The sequence below is a fragment of the Gouania willdenowi genome, chromosome 22, assembly GCF_900634775.1.
Source record: "Gouania willdenowi chromosome 22, fGouWil2.1, whole genome shotgun sequence".
NCBI classification, from domain to species: Eukaryota; Metazoa; Chordata; class Actinopteri; order Blenniiformes; family Gobiesocidae; genus Gouania; species Gouania willdenowi.
Genome location: NC_041065.1, coordinates 27965370 through 27986514, shown reverse-complemented (window position 1 = coordinate 27986514; position 21145 = coordinate 27965370). Strand labels below are relative to the sequence as shown.

The 21145-nt window shown below is 37.1% G+C and overlaps 2 protein-coding genes across 3 annotated transcripts in view; one reads left to right on the top strand and one right to left on the bottom strand.

Moving 5' to 3' along the window:
* itpk1b (inositol-tetrakisphosphate 1-kinase b) overlaps positions 1–10994 on the bottom strand; it is a 40684-nt gene extending 29690 nt beyond the window's left edge. The window contains exons 1-3 of one of the 2 annotated variants that reach the window (XM_028437338.1): positions 10719–10994; positions 10132–10276; positions 2693–2717 (exon numbers count right to left, since the gene is read on the bottom strand). In XM_028437338.1, coding sequence (XP_028293139.1) covers positions 2693–2717; positions 10132–10226 — 120 coding nt within the window. In that variant the 5' untranslated portion in view covers positions 10227–10276; positions 10719–10994. The remainder of the gene's footprint in view (positions 1–2692; positions 2718–10131; positions 10277–10718) is intronic. The other variant, XM_028437339.1, reaches the window with a different exon arrangement.
* On the top strand, positions 10208–20404 carry ubr7 (ubiquitin protein ligase E3 component n-recognin 7). The gene is made up of 12 exons (XM_028437340.1): positions 10208–10325; positions 14812–14929; positions 15084–15217; positions 15296–15356; positions 15462–15551; positions 15920–15973; positions 16921–17026; positions 17197–17327; positions 19204–19380; positions 19482–19638; positions 19837–19898; positions 19974–20404. The coding sequence occupies exons 1-12, from the start codon at positions 10225–10227 to the stop codon at positions 20055–20057; spliced, it is 1275 nt and encodes a 424-aa protein (XP_028293141.1). The 5' UTR covers positions 10208–10224; the 3' UTR covers positions 20058–20404.
* The last annotated feature ends 741 nt before the right edge of the window (positions 20405–21145 follow it).

The following is a 21145-nucleotide window of genomic DNA, read 5'->3' as shown; positions in this document are numbered from 1 at the left end:
AACACATGCACACACACGCTGTAATGATCGCCTTCTGAGGACTGTTCCTTTAAGGGCCATGGTAACGTAAGGTCAGAGTTGAGTCGGACCTGATTTGTACTGAGCTCGCCGCATGGACGGAGTTTCATGTTACTTTTCTGTTACTGTCCCATCTGAAACCACATATAAGCAGTGTTTGAGCTTCCCCTGCATACAATAAAAGTGCAGCGTGATGGTGACAAGTTGTTTTGAGTCTTGTTTACAACATCATCGACCAGCGGAGACCTCCGGATCTCTACAGCACGCACACTCACACACTCACACAGTGTTTTACTGAGCATTATGCGTGTCATAGACTTTCTTTTGTAATCATTGAAACCATGTCTTTAGCAAAATTGTAAGTCAGTGCTTTCACTCGTTTTTTCGTAGGGCACAGTAATCCGTGTATCATTTGTTCATTCGTTTTTCATTATGTAACAAAATCATGAAAATCAAAAAAAATAATGAGTGTTTTTTTTCTTTTTTCATGTTGTTGTTGCATAATGAAAAACAAATGAACTAATGATACACGGATTCACAGTGGCTGTGGGTGTGAGACATGGACTCGGGAGAGGGAGAGGAGAAATAGGTGTGGACTTGCGGCCAATGGAAATAAAAGTATTGCTATTTTAACGCAAAATGAACTAAATCGATACAAACGATGTTCCGTGTGATATCGTGCTTGCAACATATATCAACATAAATTAAAATATTGATATATCGCCCAGCATTAGGTTGTTCTGGGGTATAGAGGATAGGTTATGAATTCACAACATATTACCTGGGTTCTCAGATAACTCCACAAACCTTAGCCTGGGTGTGGGTTCCCCCGTTTATGTTAATCATTTTTCCAAGTGAGTACCACTTATCAAATTTAGGCCGATATCATTGTGATTGAAACAATCAATATCTCATGGTTGGGCCTGTAAATGACGGTAATTAATGTGTTATTTACTCTAAATCCATTCTGACCTTGCATTTCCAGGGTTAGCTTGTTATCGCCACACTTGGCTCATTTGTCATAGTAGAGGGACAAGGTTGGATTTTAAAACTGCCAGAAAAAGATAAATCTGCAGCTGTATTTTATCTTTGAAGGCTAAATGGACTTCATATCTCAACACAAGGGCTGCAAAGTTCAAGCCTGTCTTTTCGTAATGCGCGACTAAATGATGAAAAACCCGTACGAGTGCAATACAAATGCAGCAATCATTTATTTTCTCTGTAAATCTAGTATGACCTGTTCCTTTGATAGAGAAAAGTATTAGAAAAATAAAAATATGAAGAGCTAATCATTAATTGTTAATTAAAAAAAGACAAAATTCTGGTATCATTGTAGGAGATGTTGGGGAAATATCAGAATTTTACATTTTTTTGTTTTCTCTTTACATTTTTAAACCTTAATGAAAGGTTTTTAATATATTTTCATTTGTTTTACGATAGCCTTTCCTCTTTTTAGTGTTTGTCATAGTTCCAGTAGTAAACTAAAATTGAGTCAATTGATTTGTTTTCTTCTCACTTTTTTGTCAATTGTTATACTTTATTACAACCTGACCTCCACTGAAAGGTGTTTTACGTATTTTCATTAGTTTTACTTTAGCCTTATCTCTTTTTTAGTGTTTGTCATATTTTTTGTAGTTATTTAAGAATGAGTCAATTGATACAAACAAATAGATGAAACAGAGTAAGGAGGATTTGTTTTTGTTTTATCATTTAAGGTTCTTTTTATTATTTGAGTTGTAAATAAAGTCTTGGTATTATCAACTGCAATACAACAACCTATCATTCTAAAGGGATTTCAAAAACACAGCTTAAACAACACAACAACTCTTTCTGTGTTAGCTGTGGCAGTACAGGCACACAAATCTATAGTTTGGACTCAAACTAGCCCAGCTGGAAATGAGGACTTTAATCAGATCTGGAACTAAGAGTTTTGTGGACAGCAGGCAGTGAAGGATAAAAAGAATGCAAGGGTGTAGAAATCCAGCACCTGTGGCTCTGTTGTCTCCCTTGAGGGACTGAATGCATGCCAGTACCAGGCACCTTTAAGAGTGTGCAGATATGATCAGCACAGAGAGGGTAAAAACATCCAGAAAGAAAAGACAGATTAAGAAACTTTGCAGTGAAAGCAGAGTAATTTCCACCTTAAGCTCTTTTTTCTGACAAATATTTTTTCGCACTGAGCTCCTCAGATTTGGTGACGACTGTTACCATGCTACTGGGTGTGCTCTGTTTACCTCTGCTGTACAAACTCCTAGCCTTTATTTCCCTGAGGATTGTAGTTTCTAAAGAGTAACCAGGCAGCCTTGAATAGGGATACATAAATGACAAGATTCCCAGAATATACCAATATGACGTGTATTCTGTGCTGAAGCTCTTTTGTCATCTGAAACTCAAATGTTTGTGTGGGTGTCTATGACTCCAAACGGAATCTCTCAACGTTTAAACCATTCACATACGCACGCACTAACAAAATGAGTAACTACAATCCCTAAGACAAATAACTGTTAACAGACGAGAGGCTGGCAGGTGTTGAAATATGTTGAGATTAGTTTCATCACAGCTTACGATGAACATGACCTGCTTTACAGACTGAGGCATTGTTTCTGTGGGAGGTGCTAATGCATTAAATAGATTGTTTCAAAGCAACAGTTATGAGTAAGACTGGACCACATACCTGAACAACTTCTATTCCTCTTTTCCTGAAAGAGAAGAGACAAAGAGAAGAAAATGTGATTAAAGTTGTAATAGAGGAATAAATGAATGCCAAAACATTCAGGAAACTGAATATAAAAAAAGCCTTAAGGTCATGAATCCCAATTGCATTCAGTAAGATGTTCTTTGAAGTTAATTGGAAAACAAACACATTCTCGCATTTTTCACCCCCAAATGAAAAGTTAATTCATTTTCATTAGCCCACTGAACTCAGTGAGTCTCAGTGATTCCACACCAAATCATCAGTTGGTGTACTGGTTATTTTTAGTTCAAAATTCCCTGACGTGTGTATGATTTTGCTAATCCACGTTTTACACTGCATTCGACATCTCAAGCAAGAGTTTCAAAGACTTTGTGAGAAGGTGAAAGCAATCATTTTGTCATTGAAGAAGTGGTCAGTTGACCCAGGGTTGACTCCAACCACCATATTGAGACAACCATGACCAGTTTCCCACAAAAATTAATTGATGGAGGGAGAAACTGGAACATGGAAAGATCAAACAGAAATATTCCTCATTCTATTGCTCTTCAGTAGACACTGACACTAAACTGGTCTCATGAAAACTATGTTGAAGGGTGGGAAATTTACAGCACTGTTACAGTTTAGCAACTTTTCTTTATCATATAAAGCTGTGGTTCTCAACTGCTTGGATTACACAAATCAAAGTTAATTACCATTTATAGGTAGGCCTCTGATTTTTCTTGATCATGGAAAACAGAAGAAAACTAGAAGATTCACTTCCTGAACTGGAAATTGTTATTATCTTAAAATTATTTTTAAACAAAATCAAGTGGGAATTGCAATACGACACGGAATACACCCTTGCATACTTGTTTTAGGACCATATCACCCATTTACATGTAATTCACCATTAAACAGGCGGACAGAGAGAGGGACATTTCAAAACTCACAAAAAGCTTGCTACGAAATCTTGTAATAAACAGGACATGCCTCCTGAAGTGCAAACAGCTATATGACATAAACCTAACCCTCATCTACATGTTTTGAAACAATATCATAAATTTCCACAAAGATTTTTCACAGCAAAACGGGAGGCAAATTGTCTAGCAAGTATAGCAAAAACAGACGGACAAGTCTCGTGCTATGTATTTTGGCGCACTTCTACAGCTGCGAAATATGAAATCAATGACAATATTTAACTCAATTAACAGCATTAAGCATGTTTGGCATGGTTTCAGGAAGTTTAATAGCCAGACATTACTCCTAATTAGGAAAAGCTGATGAACCTGAAATGAAATGGGTAAACTCAGGAACGAAATTTGGGAAATTTTGAGTGGAAAAAATTTGTATAATTAGCTTTCAATTGGTGATGATATATGACAGGAAGTATACCTGAACAGTGAGTATATTGCTGTGATATCTGACATAAAATTAAAGAGCTAGCTTCACAGACATGTGGTTCACAATCTAGATTGATGAAAATTTTATTTCTTCTTCTGAGTATGATGAGAAACAGTTTGACGGAATGTTCCTCAACAGATAAAATGACATATATGCATTATAAAACAGGATTATCAAGACATAGTTCTTTAAATCCTCATGAAAATAGAAGTTTAATCACAATGTAAATCTCATCAGTTTATGAGCAATTAGCAAACTCTTCAACACTGGGGTCACGATTCACTTCTTAGTGAGTCAGACTGGATTCCCTTCAATTATCTTTGACAGAAGCAACTGCTACTTTAAGTTTGAATTCAAGACGCCTTCAACACAATACATCAGGACAGTTCTCACCTCACATAAAGAAAACCTGATGGCATCACTGTGGCCTCAATTCCTTCACAAGAGCAAAACAAAAGCCTTGGCATAGAGAAGGAGAGAAGGTGGGGGGTGTTTACGCAATCCTGGTGCAGTTCGTGCACATCAAGAGTCCCCTTTAGCCCAATTGCACACGATGGCCAAAGGAATTCAGTGAGTTGGGAAAAAAAAAAAAAAAAAAAAAAACTTTAAAGGCAAAAAACAACCAGATCCCAACTCACACAGAGAAACAATCCAACCCAGCACAGCCACTAACTCAGCCAGTCAAAACCAGTTGTTTTTGGTGGTTTCAGCCCCATGGTAACGGTGGTGCAACCATTCACGGTCGCATAACAATGTGGACATTTAATACTGCAGCTGGCGTGTTTCATGTCAAGTGAATGGGGCTTTCAGTATCGCTTAATCTCAGACGCGTTGATTGTCTGCTCTGTAACGCTGCTACAGCAGAGTGGAAGAGAGACTTTGTCATACTATTCAGATCCGTTTCCACCGTCCAATTACCAAAACACTGAGTCAACCTTTTGCACATCTTAGTTTTTACCGTATTTGACATCTTGATTCACATTTGTCAAATGTTCTATTATTCTCAAATTGTCGTTTCAAATACTTTTCGAGTATCTTCAAATTTGAATGATGACAATAACTTTGTATCCCTTGGTTGTTTTTTTTTTTTATTGTAACCTTGCCGTTTTTGAATCATGAACTTTGCACGATAACTTACACACAGAAACCTACCCATGACCTTCCTAATCACTGCATAGGATTTTGATTGACTGCTCATTACAGGTTGATCAAGTCTTTTCCTAAAAGCAGATACCGTAATTACTTTGCTTTAACTCAACTGAACTTTATTTATATAGCGCAAATTACAACAAAGTCATCTCAGAGCGCTTAACAGAATATAACGTCCATAGTAAGAAAGAGAGAAAGAACCCAACAAGACTAGATACAGTCATAACTTTGATATGACTAAATCATATTAGACTTGTTGATTTAGAATGTGGTGGCCTTGCCATGACAGGACTAAGAGTCAATATTTTTATATCTCTCCGATGTTGGAGTTGGCTGTTTCTCAAGGGTATGAGATTATTCTCCAATCACTTGTAGGCAAACTGGAGAGAAGCCTCTAGATTGTTGTGATTTAAGTGACAACGCAAGTGGCTGTGACCGGCAGAAGACCCCAAAGGTCCAGCTGTACGAGACAGGACAAACTCCACAAATGGGTCAGCTGCACACTTCAGGTGGAAGACTGGCAACGATACTGCTTCGTAAGTTAAAGGAATACGCAACCAAAAATAAAAAGATGGCTCAATTAAAATATGTAAACTTCATTTAGGAATGAGAGGCAATTTCGAAGCAGCATATGCAATAAAAAAAAAAAAAAAAAAAACTTCAAAAGAACTACCAACCCCCGAGGAAGCCGACAAGTTTGACAAATTATGACAGTGATTACTCACGCCAGCGCTCCATTCCCAAACTCCAACTTGTTTGATGAGGTTAAACCAGTGGTTCCTAAACTTTTTTTGGTGATGACCCCATTTTGATATCACAAATTTCTGGCAGTAGCCAGGATTAGTGCACAAACTGACAGGACAAGCCAGCTCAGATATTTTCATACTGCACTTTAATTTAACAAATTTTATATTTGAGAAGGTGAATTTTTATTTTATTTTAAATTCAGATTAAAATTAAACAAACTAGACAATCTTAACAATAGATTAAACTAACATAATATAAAAAATACAATACAGTATAAAGATTACATACAAAAGACAGCTACAACAAACACACAACGCGGCAAAAACACAGTGGTAACAGCTACATTTTTCTTAAAAATGGTTGGTATTAAAAGCATTAAAATGCAGCTTGGAGATGAGAGCGTCCAGCAGCCTCAATGTTGTTTTCTAAGTCATTCCAGTCTCTTGCTGCAGCAGACTGAAAGGACAACAAACCTAAAGGAGAATTAATTTTAGGAACTGTCAACAGAAGCAGATTTGCAGAACGGGTCTCATATGCAGAGTTAGAGACGCGAAACATTTTCTAGTGAGTGCAACGATAAAATCCGTCCCCAGTAATGTTCCTGGTCTTCTTAAGAATAACATCATAACGTCCAGGAAACTGAATTATACATAACTAAGTGCTAAAATGTAGGATTTAGATGATATTTCACCATAGATTCTCTATTGGAGCAGAAATGTCGAGAGTTAGCCTGACGCAACGTCAACATAATACAAGTAAACTAATTGGCTGAAATCTCCAAAATGGTGATGCCCACATTTAAAGGGATAGTACGTGTATTTGAAGGCTAAAAGTTGATTATAATTAACCTAAAAAACATTTCTTACATAAATAAGTAAAAAAAAATTTAATTAAAATTTAAACCCATTAGCTAAGGGGCATTAGGTAGATTGGCATCACTTTGAAGGAAACTTGATTTTTATATTCCATTGATTTGTGATATGAATAATAAATATAGTAGATGATTTGTTAGACTAATGTGGTACAAACCTACAGCAGGTTGACGCTCGCTAGGAGAGATTTGCTTTCAGTTAACTTAACATGGCTTTACAACCAGTGATTAACTGTATAACAAAAACAGATTCTGATTCCGACAAAATCGACCAAGTAGGGCCTTGTCTCATGCAGTTTTCTTTCACAAGCTACAAAATGAAAATGGCGTTTTTTGCATTTAAATGTAAATCAACCTGTTGTAAAACTGAAAGGTTTTACATTGTACAGCAGTGTAAATCTAGCTCTTGTCACGAGGGATGACGGGGGTGGAGCCGATGAACAGAGGCAGAGGGCGAGGGTGTGCTGTGCTGGGGGTTTATGAGGAGATTAAAAATGATTGTTGGATTACAGTGCAGTAATCTGACCTGGTTCAATCAGGTTGCTTTGTGAAGCCGGAGTCTTGTTTGTGTAGGTGAAAGTTCTTCAAAGCATATAGCCAAAGTGCCTGACTGGCACAGGTTGCATTCTTTCTGAAGTGAAAACTAAAACATGACATTTTCTCATACTGTCTAACTGTAATGTGTGTGACTGGAGCTCTTATATAGATAGGCCAAGACTTGTTCCAAAAAATTATGTCAAAGCTGCAGCTTTACCCTGAAGCCCAAACATAAAGATGTATAAATAACTTCTACAGTGAATCAGTGAGAAAAAGCTGATGGCAGTCAGAAAATACAGCCACTCTTCATTAAATCTTCCTACTTATCACTGTGGATAACTACAAGAAGTGTGTGCATATAAACAAAACAAAGCCATGTCTCACTCTTAAAACAAATCCTTGAAAGAACAAATGTTCATGTTTTAATTAGTCCATGTTATGACTGTACGTTTAAACAAATATCTGTGTGTATTCAGATAAATCACCAACATCCCATTTACAGCCAAAGCATGCGACTGCACTGGGAAGAAGGTTAATGCTACTAATAAAATTTACTTATTAGTGCATTTCTGTGCACTTTAAACTAACTGAACAATAATATAATAATAATAATAATAATGATAGTACAACAATAATAATGCCCATTCATTGCTTTATTTACAGTTTATCTAGAGTCCCACATCCACACATTCCCCTTTGGACCATGTCTCAACAAGCATCAGGTCAAGACATAACAAACAAGCCCATCCTGTGCCAACTTCCTATTATAAAAAGGTCCAAGCAAAGTACAGAACACGTCCTTGGTGTTGTGTATGAGAAGCAAAGAGAAAGACAGACAGAGCTATGTCGGTTCTCTTTATCGGTGGTCCTCATATATCGGGCCGTGGACCCGTGCTTGTCCATGGACCATTTTTTATTGGTCCACAAAAAAAGAAAAAGTTGTAAAACATGTATTTTATTTCATTTTTATGTATATTCTGTTCATTGATTTTGAAAATTTGTCACAGAATCTATTTTATTAGTTTCTCTATAGGTTCCCTTAAATCACTGGGATGTGAAAAAACAAGTGATGAAGGCATGAGCTGTGAAATTTTTGTTTAGATGATCTCTGATCATTTAAGTCAGGTGTGTCAAACTCGAGGCCTGCAGGCTCAATCTGGTACTGAAGTGAACCAAAAAAAACTTGAATGTTCAAGTCTCAACAGCTTAAAGCCTACAGTGTTTACAGCCGTTATGGGTTAATTATGCAGTAATGCATGTTCACCTTCACTTTTTTTTTTTTCTTCAAACAATGCTTAAAAAGGTTTTATCATCTTGTTAACACAACAGTTCCCTTCAACTTTGAAAAGAAAAAAAAAAAAAAAAATCACAAATAATTACTTTATTATTTTATATACCGGAATTTTCACAACCATCAGCGGGAGAACCTGTTGTTTTGCAGTTCAATATATTGTCAATGCAGGCTTTTAATGTTGTCCACTGCATCAGAATACCTAGTTTATTATGATATTGATTAATTTTTAATTACTTTTAAAATATTTGCCTGTCCTTGTAGCAAAGAAATCAACTACTGCCCATCATAGCATGAACTGCACTAGACCTCTACATTTCAGCATTAAAAATATGCTTGTTTGGCTCAAGATCTGGAGATTTCATGTCAAACTTAGACATCGTCAAACCTTGAGAAGCCCCTGCAATCAGGGGCAAAAGTAGGGGTAACATATCAAAGCAACATCTGCATGGAAGGCAAGAAACATCCATTTCCAGCAGAACATTACCCAAAACCTCAACTTCCCTCCAACTGTTTGGTTTCAGTAACACTTATAAATCGATCAGAACCAGCATTGAAGAATTCAGCAGTCTGAGTTGCAGCAGCTCCTTTTTGCTTCATTAACTCATTAACTTTGAGGACACATTGGCCGTGTTCAAAATGGCATACTCTTGTTTTGAAGTTAAATGGAAGTTTTGTCAGTTGCACAATAGCAGGTCTCCGAAAAGTTGGCATAAAATGTGTTTATGCAAGTTTTATGGATCAAATGAGCACATGTTGATATTCTACTTGGTCACTTTTTCGTTTTAAAATGCTTTCAGAACTTTCACAGGTAGAGAATTAACGGAGATAATTAGTCTCAGTGTGCCTCAGGTTTCTGTCGTAAGTTCGAAATACATCTTAGGAAACTTGGAAGTACACTTCAGTGGGAACGGTCATCATCTTAATCATACTTATAGTAAGACAGGGCAAATCTGTTTGTATAGCGCATTTCATACACAAGGCAACTCAATGTGCTTTACATGATAAAACATTCAACACCTTAAAATCAATAAGAACATTTAAAATCATCAACAAACACATTACATCAACAACATGACCAAAGATCTCCCGCTCAATCATACGCAGTAGAGAAAAAAGTAGATAGTAGCCAGTGTATACTCATTTAGTGTGTAGTACGCGAGTATGCGATTTCAAACACAGCCTGTGTTAATGCACTGCTAAACTAGAACTGTGAGAAAATGATTATTGTTAAGCCGTCAGCCATTCTTTGGGAATTCATTGGGGATCAGTGTGAAATGATAAATAACCTCAAAACGAACAGGTTTGACTGGTATTAGCCCCTTAACACTTAGTCACACTGGAACAGCTGGAACACTGTCTGCCTCTGACAAAATTCACTGCAGATGTGTTTTTTTTGTTTGTTGATAAATGGAGTGTTACAATGAGGATCATCAAACATACCTGCACAGATCAGCAAAGGCCTGGAAATTCAGCTTCTTCATCTTCTTCTCGCTCAGCCAGTAGCCAACTCTCCGGCCTCTCAGGAAGGTCTGCATGTCTGCTGTGCTGCGGCTGTGGAGGTCACTGGTGGGACTGGAGGCTGAACCTGGACACAGAGCAGTGATCCTACATCAGTCTGACATCATCCTACAGAGGTAAAGTCGCTTATTATCAGGGGCCAGAGGTGGAGCTTAGTGCAGCTCTGCCTTCTGGAAACAAACGCCCTCACTACGGTCAGCTCGAGTCTGTTTCCAGATGTAAAGTAACGCAGATTTTTGGTGTGAGCATCTGTTCGGACCCCCACTGCCGTTAATCTCAGCGGCTAACGTTAGCGGGCTAGCCGCGAACTGACCCACAGCGTGCAATTAGGAGACAGACGTAAGCTAGCGTGCTAACGATCTGACAGTCGTAAACGGACTACAGTACACTCACACACGCACGCACACCACATGTGACGGTGTTAGCCAACCTCTGGTTAGCACACAGGTGGAGCTCTAACTACTAATAGGTAATGACAGCAAGGGGCCACGGCGGGCTAACTAACTAACCTGGTAGTCGAGCACAGTTCCCCCTGAATCCGTGTCGTCCTCCTCCTCCTCAGAGTAGCGGAGGGTAGGTTCCCATGCTCGGTACGAATGAGCAACGGCCTCGGTGAAAGATGACAGACAGGTCTGTAGCTGTAGCTGGGTCCCTGCTGTCTGTTCTTCTGAGCCCTCTCTCTCTGTCACTGTGACTGTAGCTCTGAGCTGCTGCTCTCACTGACTGACTGACTCACTCACTCACTGACTGCACACACCCAGAGTCCAACAGACCGCTGCCGCCGCTGCCTTCAGCAACACCCGGAAAATACAGACAGCGATGTGTAAAACGCGACAGTCAGGCGCTTTCAAACATATATATTTATTGACATGATGATGATGATGATTATTATTATTATTATTATTATTATTATTATTATTATTATTATTATTATTATAATAATAATAATAATAATAATAATAATAATAATAATAATACTATAAGATAGCCTTTATTAATCCCACAAGGGGGACTGATTATTATTAATGTTTATATAACAACAATAATATTTATTAATAATAATAATAATAATAATAATGTAGGAGTTTTAAACAATATATTTATAGAAAGGTTTCATATATATACATAAATATATATATATATATATATAATCAATATTGTTATTCATTGTAAAACCCCGCTTACCGCTTATTTATATATTTTCTGTACCGTTATCTCGACCAATATTTTTTATTCTTAATTTTTACTTTCTGTATTTGTGTCTAGCTTTCTTGCTCTGTGTGGGATAAAATAAAGTATAATCTAATTTAATCTAATGATTATTATTATTATTATTATTATTATTATAATAATAATAATAATAATAATAATAATAATAATAATAATAATAATAATAATAATAATACCTTCTTTCATCTACCTTCTATCCATCCATCTTTGCAATCAACTAAAAGACATACATTTACTGAATTTACTAAATTCTACAAAAAATTATAATCTCAGAATATACTGTAATATTTGACATTCATGGTTGAATTCAACGATCAATATTTAACCTCTTCATGTAGCAAAGAAATTTCACTTATACCCTAATTATTCAGACATTTACTTTAGAAATATTGTCGTCAAAATTGTCTTTTTACAATGTATGAGGGGGGATTTAGACACGCCTGCTCATTCTGAGTCCGTTAATAACTAAACAGTTATCGATTCTGAATCTGAAATCACTAAAACTTTTATTGAATGTAATGTAATGATTCCACAGAGACAGTTTCTTTGGATTATTATACCACTCTGTTCCTAACATTATGAGTTGATATTTTTTCCTACGGTCTTTGAAGAGGCAGCGTTGCCAGGTTGGTGGCCTTTCCGGGCCACTAGGATGCATTTGTAATCAGTTCAATAATTCAGAAGAACGTCAACGTCTAAAAATGTCCTAAAATTTGGTGGGTTTAGGATCCATTTGGTGATTTTCAAATTGGTATATCTAAAGGATTAGCTTTAAACCAAAACCAGGGGAGCATCACCACCACTCACATGTTTATTTAGAAAGTAAGCTCAGAACAGGAGGTCAAGTTTGACCGAAACTGTGACCAACAGTCAGCATTGGTGAATACATTTATTTTATTGTGAGTTGTATTGCTGTCTTGGTCTTTACTCTATTTCATATAAACCTTACAGCCCTTAGACTGGTGCTAATGCTCATAATTATCTGGTTTATAGGTGAAACAAATTTGATGGCAAATATGACCATAATAAATTGATAACTGGATTAAGTCACTCCAGTTCAGGTTATGATGTTCAAACAATTATTTTTGTAAAAAACAAACAAAAACAAACAAACAGCCATTACCTTATGATACAAGGGATGATAGTTTCTCCGACTGTCTTGTCGCGGGAAACCGTCAGTCATATCAGGCAACACCTTAGAGCAGTTGGGTTTGTTCATGTGGGCGTGGCTTCAATTGTCAGTCAGCTTACACTTTGTACACTGTGCGCACAAAGCAGAAATAATGTGACTCATTCATTTTGGGGTTTCTTTGTTCAGGCAGTAAGAGCCGGGTGTAGGCACCAAATGTGTCCGGACGTCCAAATTAGTCCAAGCTCCGGCGCGCATGCGCGAAATGCGTCTCCATCCGGTCGGCCTGTTTTATTAGTGTTTTTATCGCAGTTCGTGTACTATATAAAAGGTTGAAACTCCGCAATATAAAATGTCTATGGCCCGGACACATTTGATAGCTACACCGGCGTTACCACTCCTTCACTTATTACCCTGTTGCGTAACACCTGTGTAGCTTAAAAAGAAGAAGAAATAAGGAAAAAAAAAAAACCTAATAATGTCAGTAGCGCCATCTGCTGGGGAATGTCGGTGCCACAATGAATTTGCTTCGCTTCAAGTTTTATTTTAATTTTAATTATTATTATTATTTTTTTTTATCAGTAAATTGTGTTTCCAGAAACATTGAAGTCTAATAATAAATACAAACAATAAAGATACATTGCAATACAGTATTAAACAAATTAAAGAATGATGATAACAAAATTAAAAATAAATGGAAGAGACAAATGGATCCCATTGGAATTCATAGAGCATGTATCACTAGAGGTGGGACGATATTTAAAGTTCACGAGACGATATACGATACTGGGCTATAATAATAATAATAATAATAATAATAATAATAATAATAATAATAATACAAGTCAGTATTTTACGTTTTTATTTTAGCCGTCTTCATGCTTAAATTTACTCTGGGTATAACCTTTTAAACTCAACTAAATAAAAAAATATAAAAATACAAAACAATAACAATACAAAACAGACATTCCTATCTGTGCATAATAAACCATTCCACGATGTGTAATTACAGTCAGTTTTAAAAAAAAAAATAATATTATATATATCAGTCATGTCCAATTGTGACTTAAAATGTATTTATTCTAGTGTCATAAAACCTGAGTTAAATGTTTATTTAGGTGGATACTATTATCCCTAAAACTACATAACTATTCATTTATTTTGTTAATGGATGGACATTAAAACACACACTTTAGGGGGGTTTAAATAATCAGAAATGTGACCATAAAAGGGATTCAACTGAAAACAGCTGGATTGTTCTCTATCTGCAAAAGGAAAATTTCAACCAAATTCTGGAAACCAGAACAAAAAAAACGTTCAAACAAAGGCCCAACAGCTTAGATTCAAACAGTTGGAGTGAGGACAGGCAGCAGCACCTGAACAGGTATGTAGGAGACCATTTATTGTGCTTTGTGTTGGTTTGTCTGTATTTAGAAAGGTAACCTTTTAAAGGTTCAACTGTGCCGGAAAGGATAGCCTTTAAAATGGAATTAAACTCCTTTTATGTTACAGAAATAGATTTAGTGTGAAGAACATTTTCATAAGAAAAAAAAAATATTAATTCTCATCAAACAAATCTATAAGAAAGGTTTTTTATTTACAATATATACATATATTTTTAAATACAAATTTACAACAGTCAAAAGTGTACACTGTACAAAGATACAGAAAGGGGACAAGCAAGCAAGAGTCATATATACAGAACTGAAAGAAAATAATAATAATAATAGAGGTAAATCAGTCATCATTCCACTTCAAAAATATTATTGTATTTTATCAGGGTTTGTATTTTTTTTTTTCAATTATATCTCATTGTATGAATAAGGGATATAGTTTCGATATATTCTTTAAATTCACAAAGAAAGCTTACAAAGAGGGGAGAAGCTTTGTTGAATTTACATTTGTGAATATATAATTTACTGTATAAAATGAACAGGTTTACAATGAAATGTACTTCGTTTTTCTGATGTTCAAAGTACATAATAATACATTTACAATTAAATTGAATATTATTCATTCTGTGCGTTAATTTTTTTTAAAATTTGAGCCCAAAAAACACATCAATGAATACAGTAATAAAAATAAATGTGTAAGTGATTCTGGTTCGTCTGACGTCATTTCCGTCATGTGGTCCAGCACATAATTCCCGCGCTGAGAGCTCATTTATCACCTCTGTCTCTGTGTTGTGTATTCAGTGCACGGTTTCCTGTTCGCTGCTATTATTCCTGCTTCTTTCTCTGTAGAATGGCTTCACACACAGATGACTCACATCCCAACGAGCTGAATGTTAGTGAAGCGGAGCTACTGGAGGCTCTGTGTGTGTGTGCAGGAAGCGACCCGGAAAACTGCTCTTATTCCCGGGTAAGAGATAAGCCTCAGCTCGGTCTTTGTTACAGCTCCACATGCTCTGCGGCTGGTCGTGATATTCTGTCTGAAACAATCTATTAACATCATAATTTATCCTTGTACTTATTATATAATAATAATAATGTCTTAATAATGTTTATTCATGCAGGGTTATGTGAAGAGACAGGCGGTGTTTGCATGCAACACTTGCACTCCTAATGCTGCAGAGCCTGCTGGGGTTTGTCTGGCATGCGTCAACAAATGCCATGATGGCCATGAAATCTTTGAGCTCTACACCAAAAGGTAAATAAAGCTGGTTTTATTCTAAACCCTCAATGCAATTCTTTATCTAATTTTCCTATTTTACATATATATTTTCAGGAATTTCCGCTGCGATTGTGGAAATGGCAAATTTGGAGATTTCAAGTGTCAACTCAATGCTGTGTGTATTCTAAAATGTATTTTTTTTTGTGTCAACATTCATGCTGATTCACTGCAGAGTTCTGCACGGTTTTCATTTTACGTCTCTGTTCTTGTGCTCAAAAAGGACAAAAGTGACAAAAACCCAAGAAACCTCTACAATCACAACTTCAGCGGTTGCTACTGCACATGTGACAGCCTGTACACAGATGATCAGGTGTGTGTCATGTCATCTTTTCTAGAGGTGTCCCGGTCCGATATCAGCCAGAAAACGAATATCGGATTTGATCAAACGGCATCTTAAAATCTTCGATATAAGCGCACTGATAAGTTTTTGTTTCCACCATATACTGACAGTAAAAAATGACTGAAGTGGACTTGATTCGTGCTGATATTGCACCGGATCAATATCGGTATCGTCCAATAATCAAGGCTGCAACATCGGTATCATATCGGAAGTGAAAAAGTTGTATTGGCCATTTAATGTGCTTTGTGTTGGTCTCATCCCTCGTCTTTTCTCACATGAATCAGACTAATCAGTATTGATCTACTGTTTACATCAGGATAATCATGTTCTTCTCACAGGGCGGTGATGAGATGATTCAGTGTGTCATCTGTGAGGATTGGTTTCACAGTCAGGTAAGTGTTGATCTCTCCTCTTTAGTCTTTAGTTGCGTTCAAAACCGCACACTAATGTACTATACACTATGGGGTGCCCATTATAAAGTTGTGCACGCTAAAATAAACATTAACATTTAGCAACAATGCTAAAATAAACAGCAACTTTTTTGCGATATTTAGCAGCAAACCATGTTTCAAAAACATGTGTGAATTTTGTCACTTTTGACCAGATGTACAGCAATACTTCATTCACGCCAATGAGCTTTTATTTTGGTACTTCCTGTGAATTTGCATATTAGCTAAATATTTAGTTTCACCTGTGACATTTAGATTCAACATTTAAGATTTATTTTTAACCTTTAGATTTCGATTGAACATTGATCATTTGGATTAAACATTGATGTTATATTTTTACGAGAAGAAATAATCTCAAATTTCTGTTTAACTATTGCTCTGAATCTGGTCAAAGGTAACATAAGAAATTCAACATACATTTTTTAAACGTGGTTTGTTGCTTAATGTTGCCAATTGTGCAACTTTACAATTGGCATCCCATATACAGTATGCACTACATAATCAATGAGTTTATACTGTCTACTATATATACTATAAGTATAAGATTTTTGAAGACTCACCGTTGTGCTACTGACAAAACATGCAGTTAAGTTCAAAACAAGAGCCCTATTTACAAATGTGTTAAAAACTAATGGCCGACAAGAAGAGATGCTTTTATTTTGAAAGGATGATGAGTTTTAGCATGGAGCCGGTCCCAGAATGAATTTACATTCCGCTCGCAATGCATCATGGGGCGGTTGAGTATGACTACTGTGCTCACAGTGCATACTTAGGATTGTACTCAGTCTTTCCATACTATCTTTGTGAACGTGCTAAATATTCATTTTTTACGTCACACTTGGTATGAGTCGTACGTTAGTTGCTATGTGCTAACTTTTTGTCATCAACAGCACTTGGGCTGTAATGTTGAAGAACCTGAGGAGCTGCAGGAAATGACCTGTGAAGGATGTATGAACAAGGCTCCTTTTCTGTGGGAGTATGCTGCACGTTTTGCAGGTAATTAAAGTGTGGATAAATTGAGTATCTACAATAAATGTATCACTTATAATAAAAATAGCTGACTCTGACTGAGGTGACACATAAAGTCGCATGTCTTATGGAAGTGTTGAAACAAAATCACAAAGTTGATTGGTAATTCGACTAAAATAGATGTTTGAACCTTTCAGTACCACCACCGGTGATCAACACCAGCCATCCAGAGGAGAAAGAGGAGGCTGGTGTTGAAGGTGGAGAACCTGAGCCAAGTCAAAGTAGAGCTGAGGGCGTGTCCACCAGTGAAAACCACAGAGAACCAAAGGTAAGAGTCCAACAATTATTCATGTCTGCAAATATTCCTTGGGGTATTTGATTAAAACCCAGGTCAGGGTTAAGTCCAGGTTTAACCTGAGAGTCTGGCTCGGTTAAGCCGGGTTCTAACTGGAACTGCCGTTTCATCAAAGAGAAAACACTTTAGTTACCATAGTAACACAGTCTGTGGCGCAAACCTGCTCCCGACCAGGTTTAACTACAGACGCACTCATATGAAACCACATCATCATCATTAAAGAAGTCATTTAATGATGCTTTAAAACACTCAAAGATCTACAAAAGGGAAAAGGAGTCAAAAAGACTCATAAGGTTATAAAATACTGCTTTAATGCAGTATTTTAAAAGGAAATGAAACAGCGATATCATAGTAAATGCTTAATTAAGAATTTAAATTGAGAATCATAGTCCTATTATGTGTTTAATGTGTACCATATTTTTAATGAGTTTAATTTTAATCAGCCTTCATGTGTTGAAACCTTCAGTAATAATAATATGCATGCATATGTGCGTATCCATCGCCTCCGTTTACTACATGGTATAAATGTCCATATTCATTAAGGATCCAGAGATTAATAATGAGAACGCTGTAAATATACAGAGAGGGAGGGGCTGTTCAGGGACAGTCACAGGGCAGAGTGAAGGCTCCCCGATGACTAACTCCATGAACAGTGTTGCTTTTAGGGAGATGAGCATTGTGCACATCTTCCATGCACGCTGCTCACCTGCACCAGGAGCAGTGTTGGATGTGACATCCACACGGCACCACTAAGCTGACCCCTCTGTTCATTTGAATTTCATGTTTAGTGCCGAATTCCAAGAAACTATTCATCAAAACACTGACAAGTCTCATAAGTTACATATTTTTTAATTGTGAGTTACAGCATCTCTTATTAAACGCTGACAGGTGTTAAAAACTTATCAAACTCACATGATCAGTGTGTGATCACATGCTTCAGTTGTTTTCTGTGATTAATTGACTAAATAACATCATGTTTAACCCTTTACTACTTTTAAACTTTTTTTTTTTTTTTTTTTACGTGTCCGCCCTTTAGTCTCACTGCTCAGTAACAGATGACATCACGTCTTGTTGGTCTCAGCATTGGTTTCTATTGGCTTCTTATTCGTCATAAAAGTTGCAGTGCATGCACCCTCAGTTACAATAACAATACATAATATCACAGAAATGGATATACAGTGCAGGAAGAGGAAAGAGCCTGAATATTATTGTTTTTCAAATTAATAACACCACACAAAATCTCAAACATATTTCTATACTTTCACTTTCTCAAATCTGAATGTAGTTCAAACAAAATGCAGTATAAAAATATGAGTTGGTGCATATTATTACTTTGTGTGCTATTACTGGCTATTCTGTATTTGTAACACAGTATAACAAACATGATCAAATTACAAAATAAAATCCAGGATGTTGCAAAAATGTAAGTCGGGCCTTTCTGGAATCAGCTTTTTTTCTTACTGGTAGTATCATCCTGCTAAAAGATTGTGTTGCTCTCATAAATATTAGTTCATGCCAACTACAAAGAAAAGCCCGAGGTCTCTGCCTTGGGAGTCGAACCTCAGACCTTCTTGTTGTGGGGCAGATCATGTAATAATAATAACCCCTGCATAGTCTTTACACTAGTGTGGCCACTAGGTGGCGCTAGAAAGCCAGTTCCAGCTCATATCATGCTTTCCCATCATCTTGAGTAATTAGATGAGAAAAGACCCATGATGCACTGCTTTTCCAAGCTTTATCCAGACTTCTGGTCACTTTCCTCACTGTTTTACCCTGTCAGATTTCAGTTAATGAATCCTAAGGAATTATGTGACTACATTCAACTGTTTAATTGAACGGTTTCTTTTAGGCAATCGGGAAATCTCCCAGCAAACGTAACCTTGATGAGATGACAGACAATCCCAACAACACATTAGAATGCAAACTGAAGGAGCTGCAGAGTCATGCACTGCAGAAACCCAGACTGGGAGCTGTTTTCTGGCCTTACAGCTGGCGCTCTGAGCTCTGCACCTGCACCGCCTGTAAGGTAAGGTCACCTGCATTATTTGTGAAACTTCCACATGTCCACAGATAGTCACATTAGGGCTTCATTCTATCTGTTTCCATTCTCCTTTGGGCGCTGAGCAGAGGGCGTACGTGGCAGCCGAGGTCCAGTTCCTCCTTGATCAGTCCGACACTATGCTGGCGTACGAGCAGAAAAGCTTCAGTGAACCGTTCGGCCAACATCCCCTGATGGCGCTGACGAGCTCCATGAACCACATACAGCAGCTGGAGGTCATTTATGGTGAGTGTGGCAGGAGGGAAATGACTAAGTGTTGTCACCAGGAATTTTTCACAGAATAGGGGATCACGTGTTGTATTTTGAAATTTATAACTCTCTCAGGATCAAATGTTAAAGGTATTGTGGACTATGTTTAGCTTCCGGGTGCTCAACAGCACGGGCAAGAACCCTGGTTTTAATGAATCCTTGTCATTCCATCAGGTTTCAATGAGCTAACGACATCCATCGACGTGTTTTTTGAGCGGTGTGCTGCTGAAGGAAAGGTGAGAATTTTCTTCATGATAATTTTATCGCCTCATGCTTCAACATGAAATCCCCCTCACCTTTTCCTACATCAGACGATCACCGTGGAAGCAGTAAACGAGTTCTTTGAGGAGCTTCGGGACAGAAAAAGGCGGAGGACCAATGCTGGGTACCAGTGACTCCACCGGTGCTGCTGCTGGAGGTCCAACATGCTGCTATGAACAAGTGCTTTACTGCTGCATCTGTGTATACTGAACAGCTCTGTAGCCATTTTGAACTATACCTTTTTTTTCCACCCACATATTGATGCATAAGAAACTGGAACGTGAAGTGTTGCTAATGTGCATGTTTAAGGTGTTTTCTTCTTCCAACACCCGATTGTAGTTGTATATCTAAAATATTCAACACCACAACCCTACAGGACTTGAAATATTTTTTTTGCACAGCGACACATTTTTAAGAATGTAAATCAAACACCAGATACTCAATGGCAAGTAGTTGAGCAGAGAAATGCTAATGTGTTAACATGAGGAATGATAATTCAGTGGTGTGAACTGTGAAGGGTTGACTTGTGTAATTTTTCAAAATAAAGTGATACAATTTGTTCAAAAAAATACTGCTGCAAATTATATTAATTTCATAATATCAAACCAGTTTATTTTAAAGATGTCCAAGTCGATCATGTTTTTTTGCACCTTCGGAGGCGACGGTAGAAAAATAGACTCAGTGAAACTGAAAAGCAAAAATTGTCAATCTACAAACATGGTTTCTACGATGCTGTACAAGTACAAAGTACCTGTTACAATTTTTAACACAAGCAATCACACGTTTCTGATGGGTTGTTTTTTTTTCCCTCCAAAAAAAAAAAAAAAAAGGATGCTAAATACAACAATATACACAAAACGAGCTACGTGAGAATTCAAAGAACTATCAGATGCAGGCTGGTAAGCTGGTAGAAAAGAGCTTGCATAGACGTCAAAGTCATGTTTCCAATGAAAGCCCAGCCACAGGCAGGGGAAGGCACTGACTTCTCTACAGCAAAACGAGGACTTTGTCCCAGGAAAATAAAACCGACACCCGACGAGAACATGGGGAGGAATCTGAAGTGTTTGCATTTTTTCCCCATGAAGCGATGTGGGATGGAAAAATGTTTGGACTTTGCCATCGCTGCTACAATGAGAGCTGATTTCCTCTGATCAGGAAGAAAAAAAAAAAATTAGACATCTTTACAGACAATAATTCTCACCAACTACAATATTTACGAACC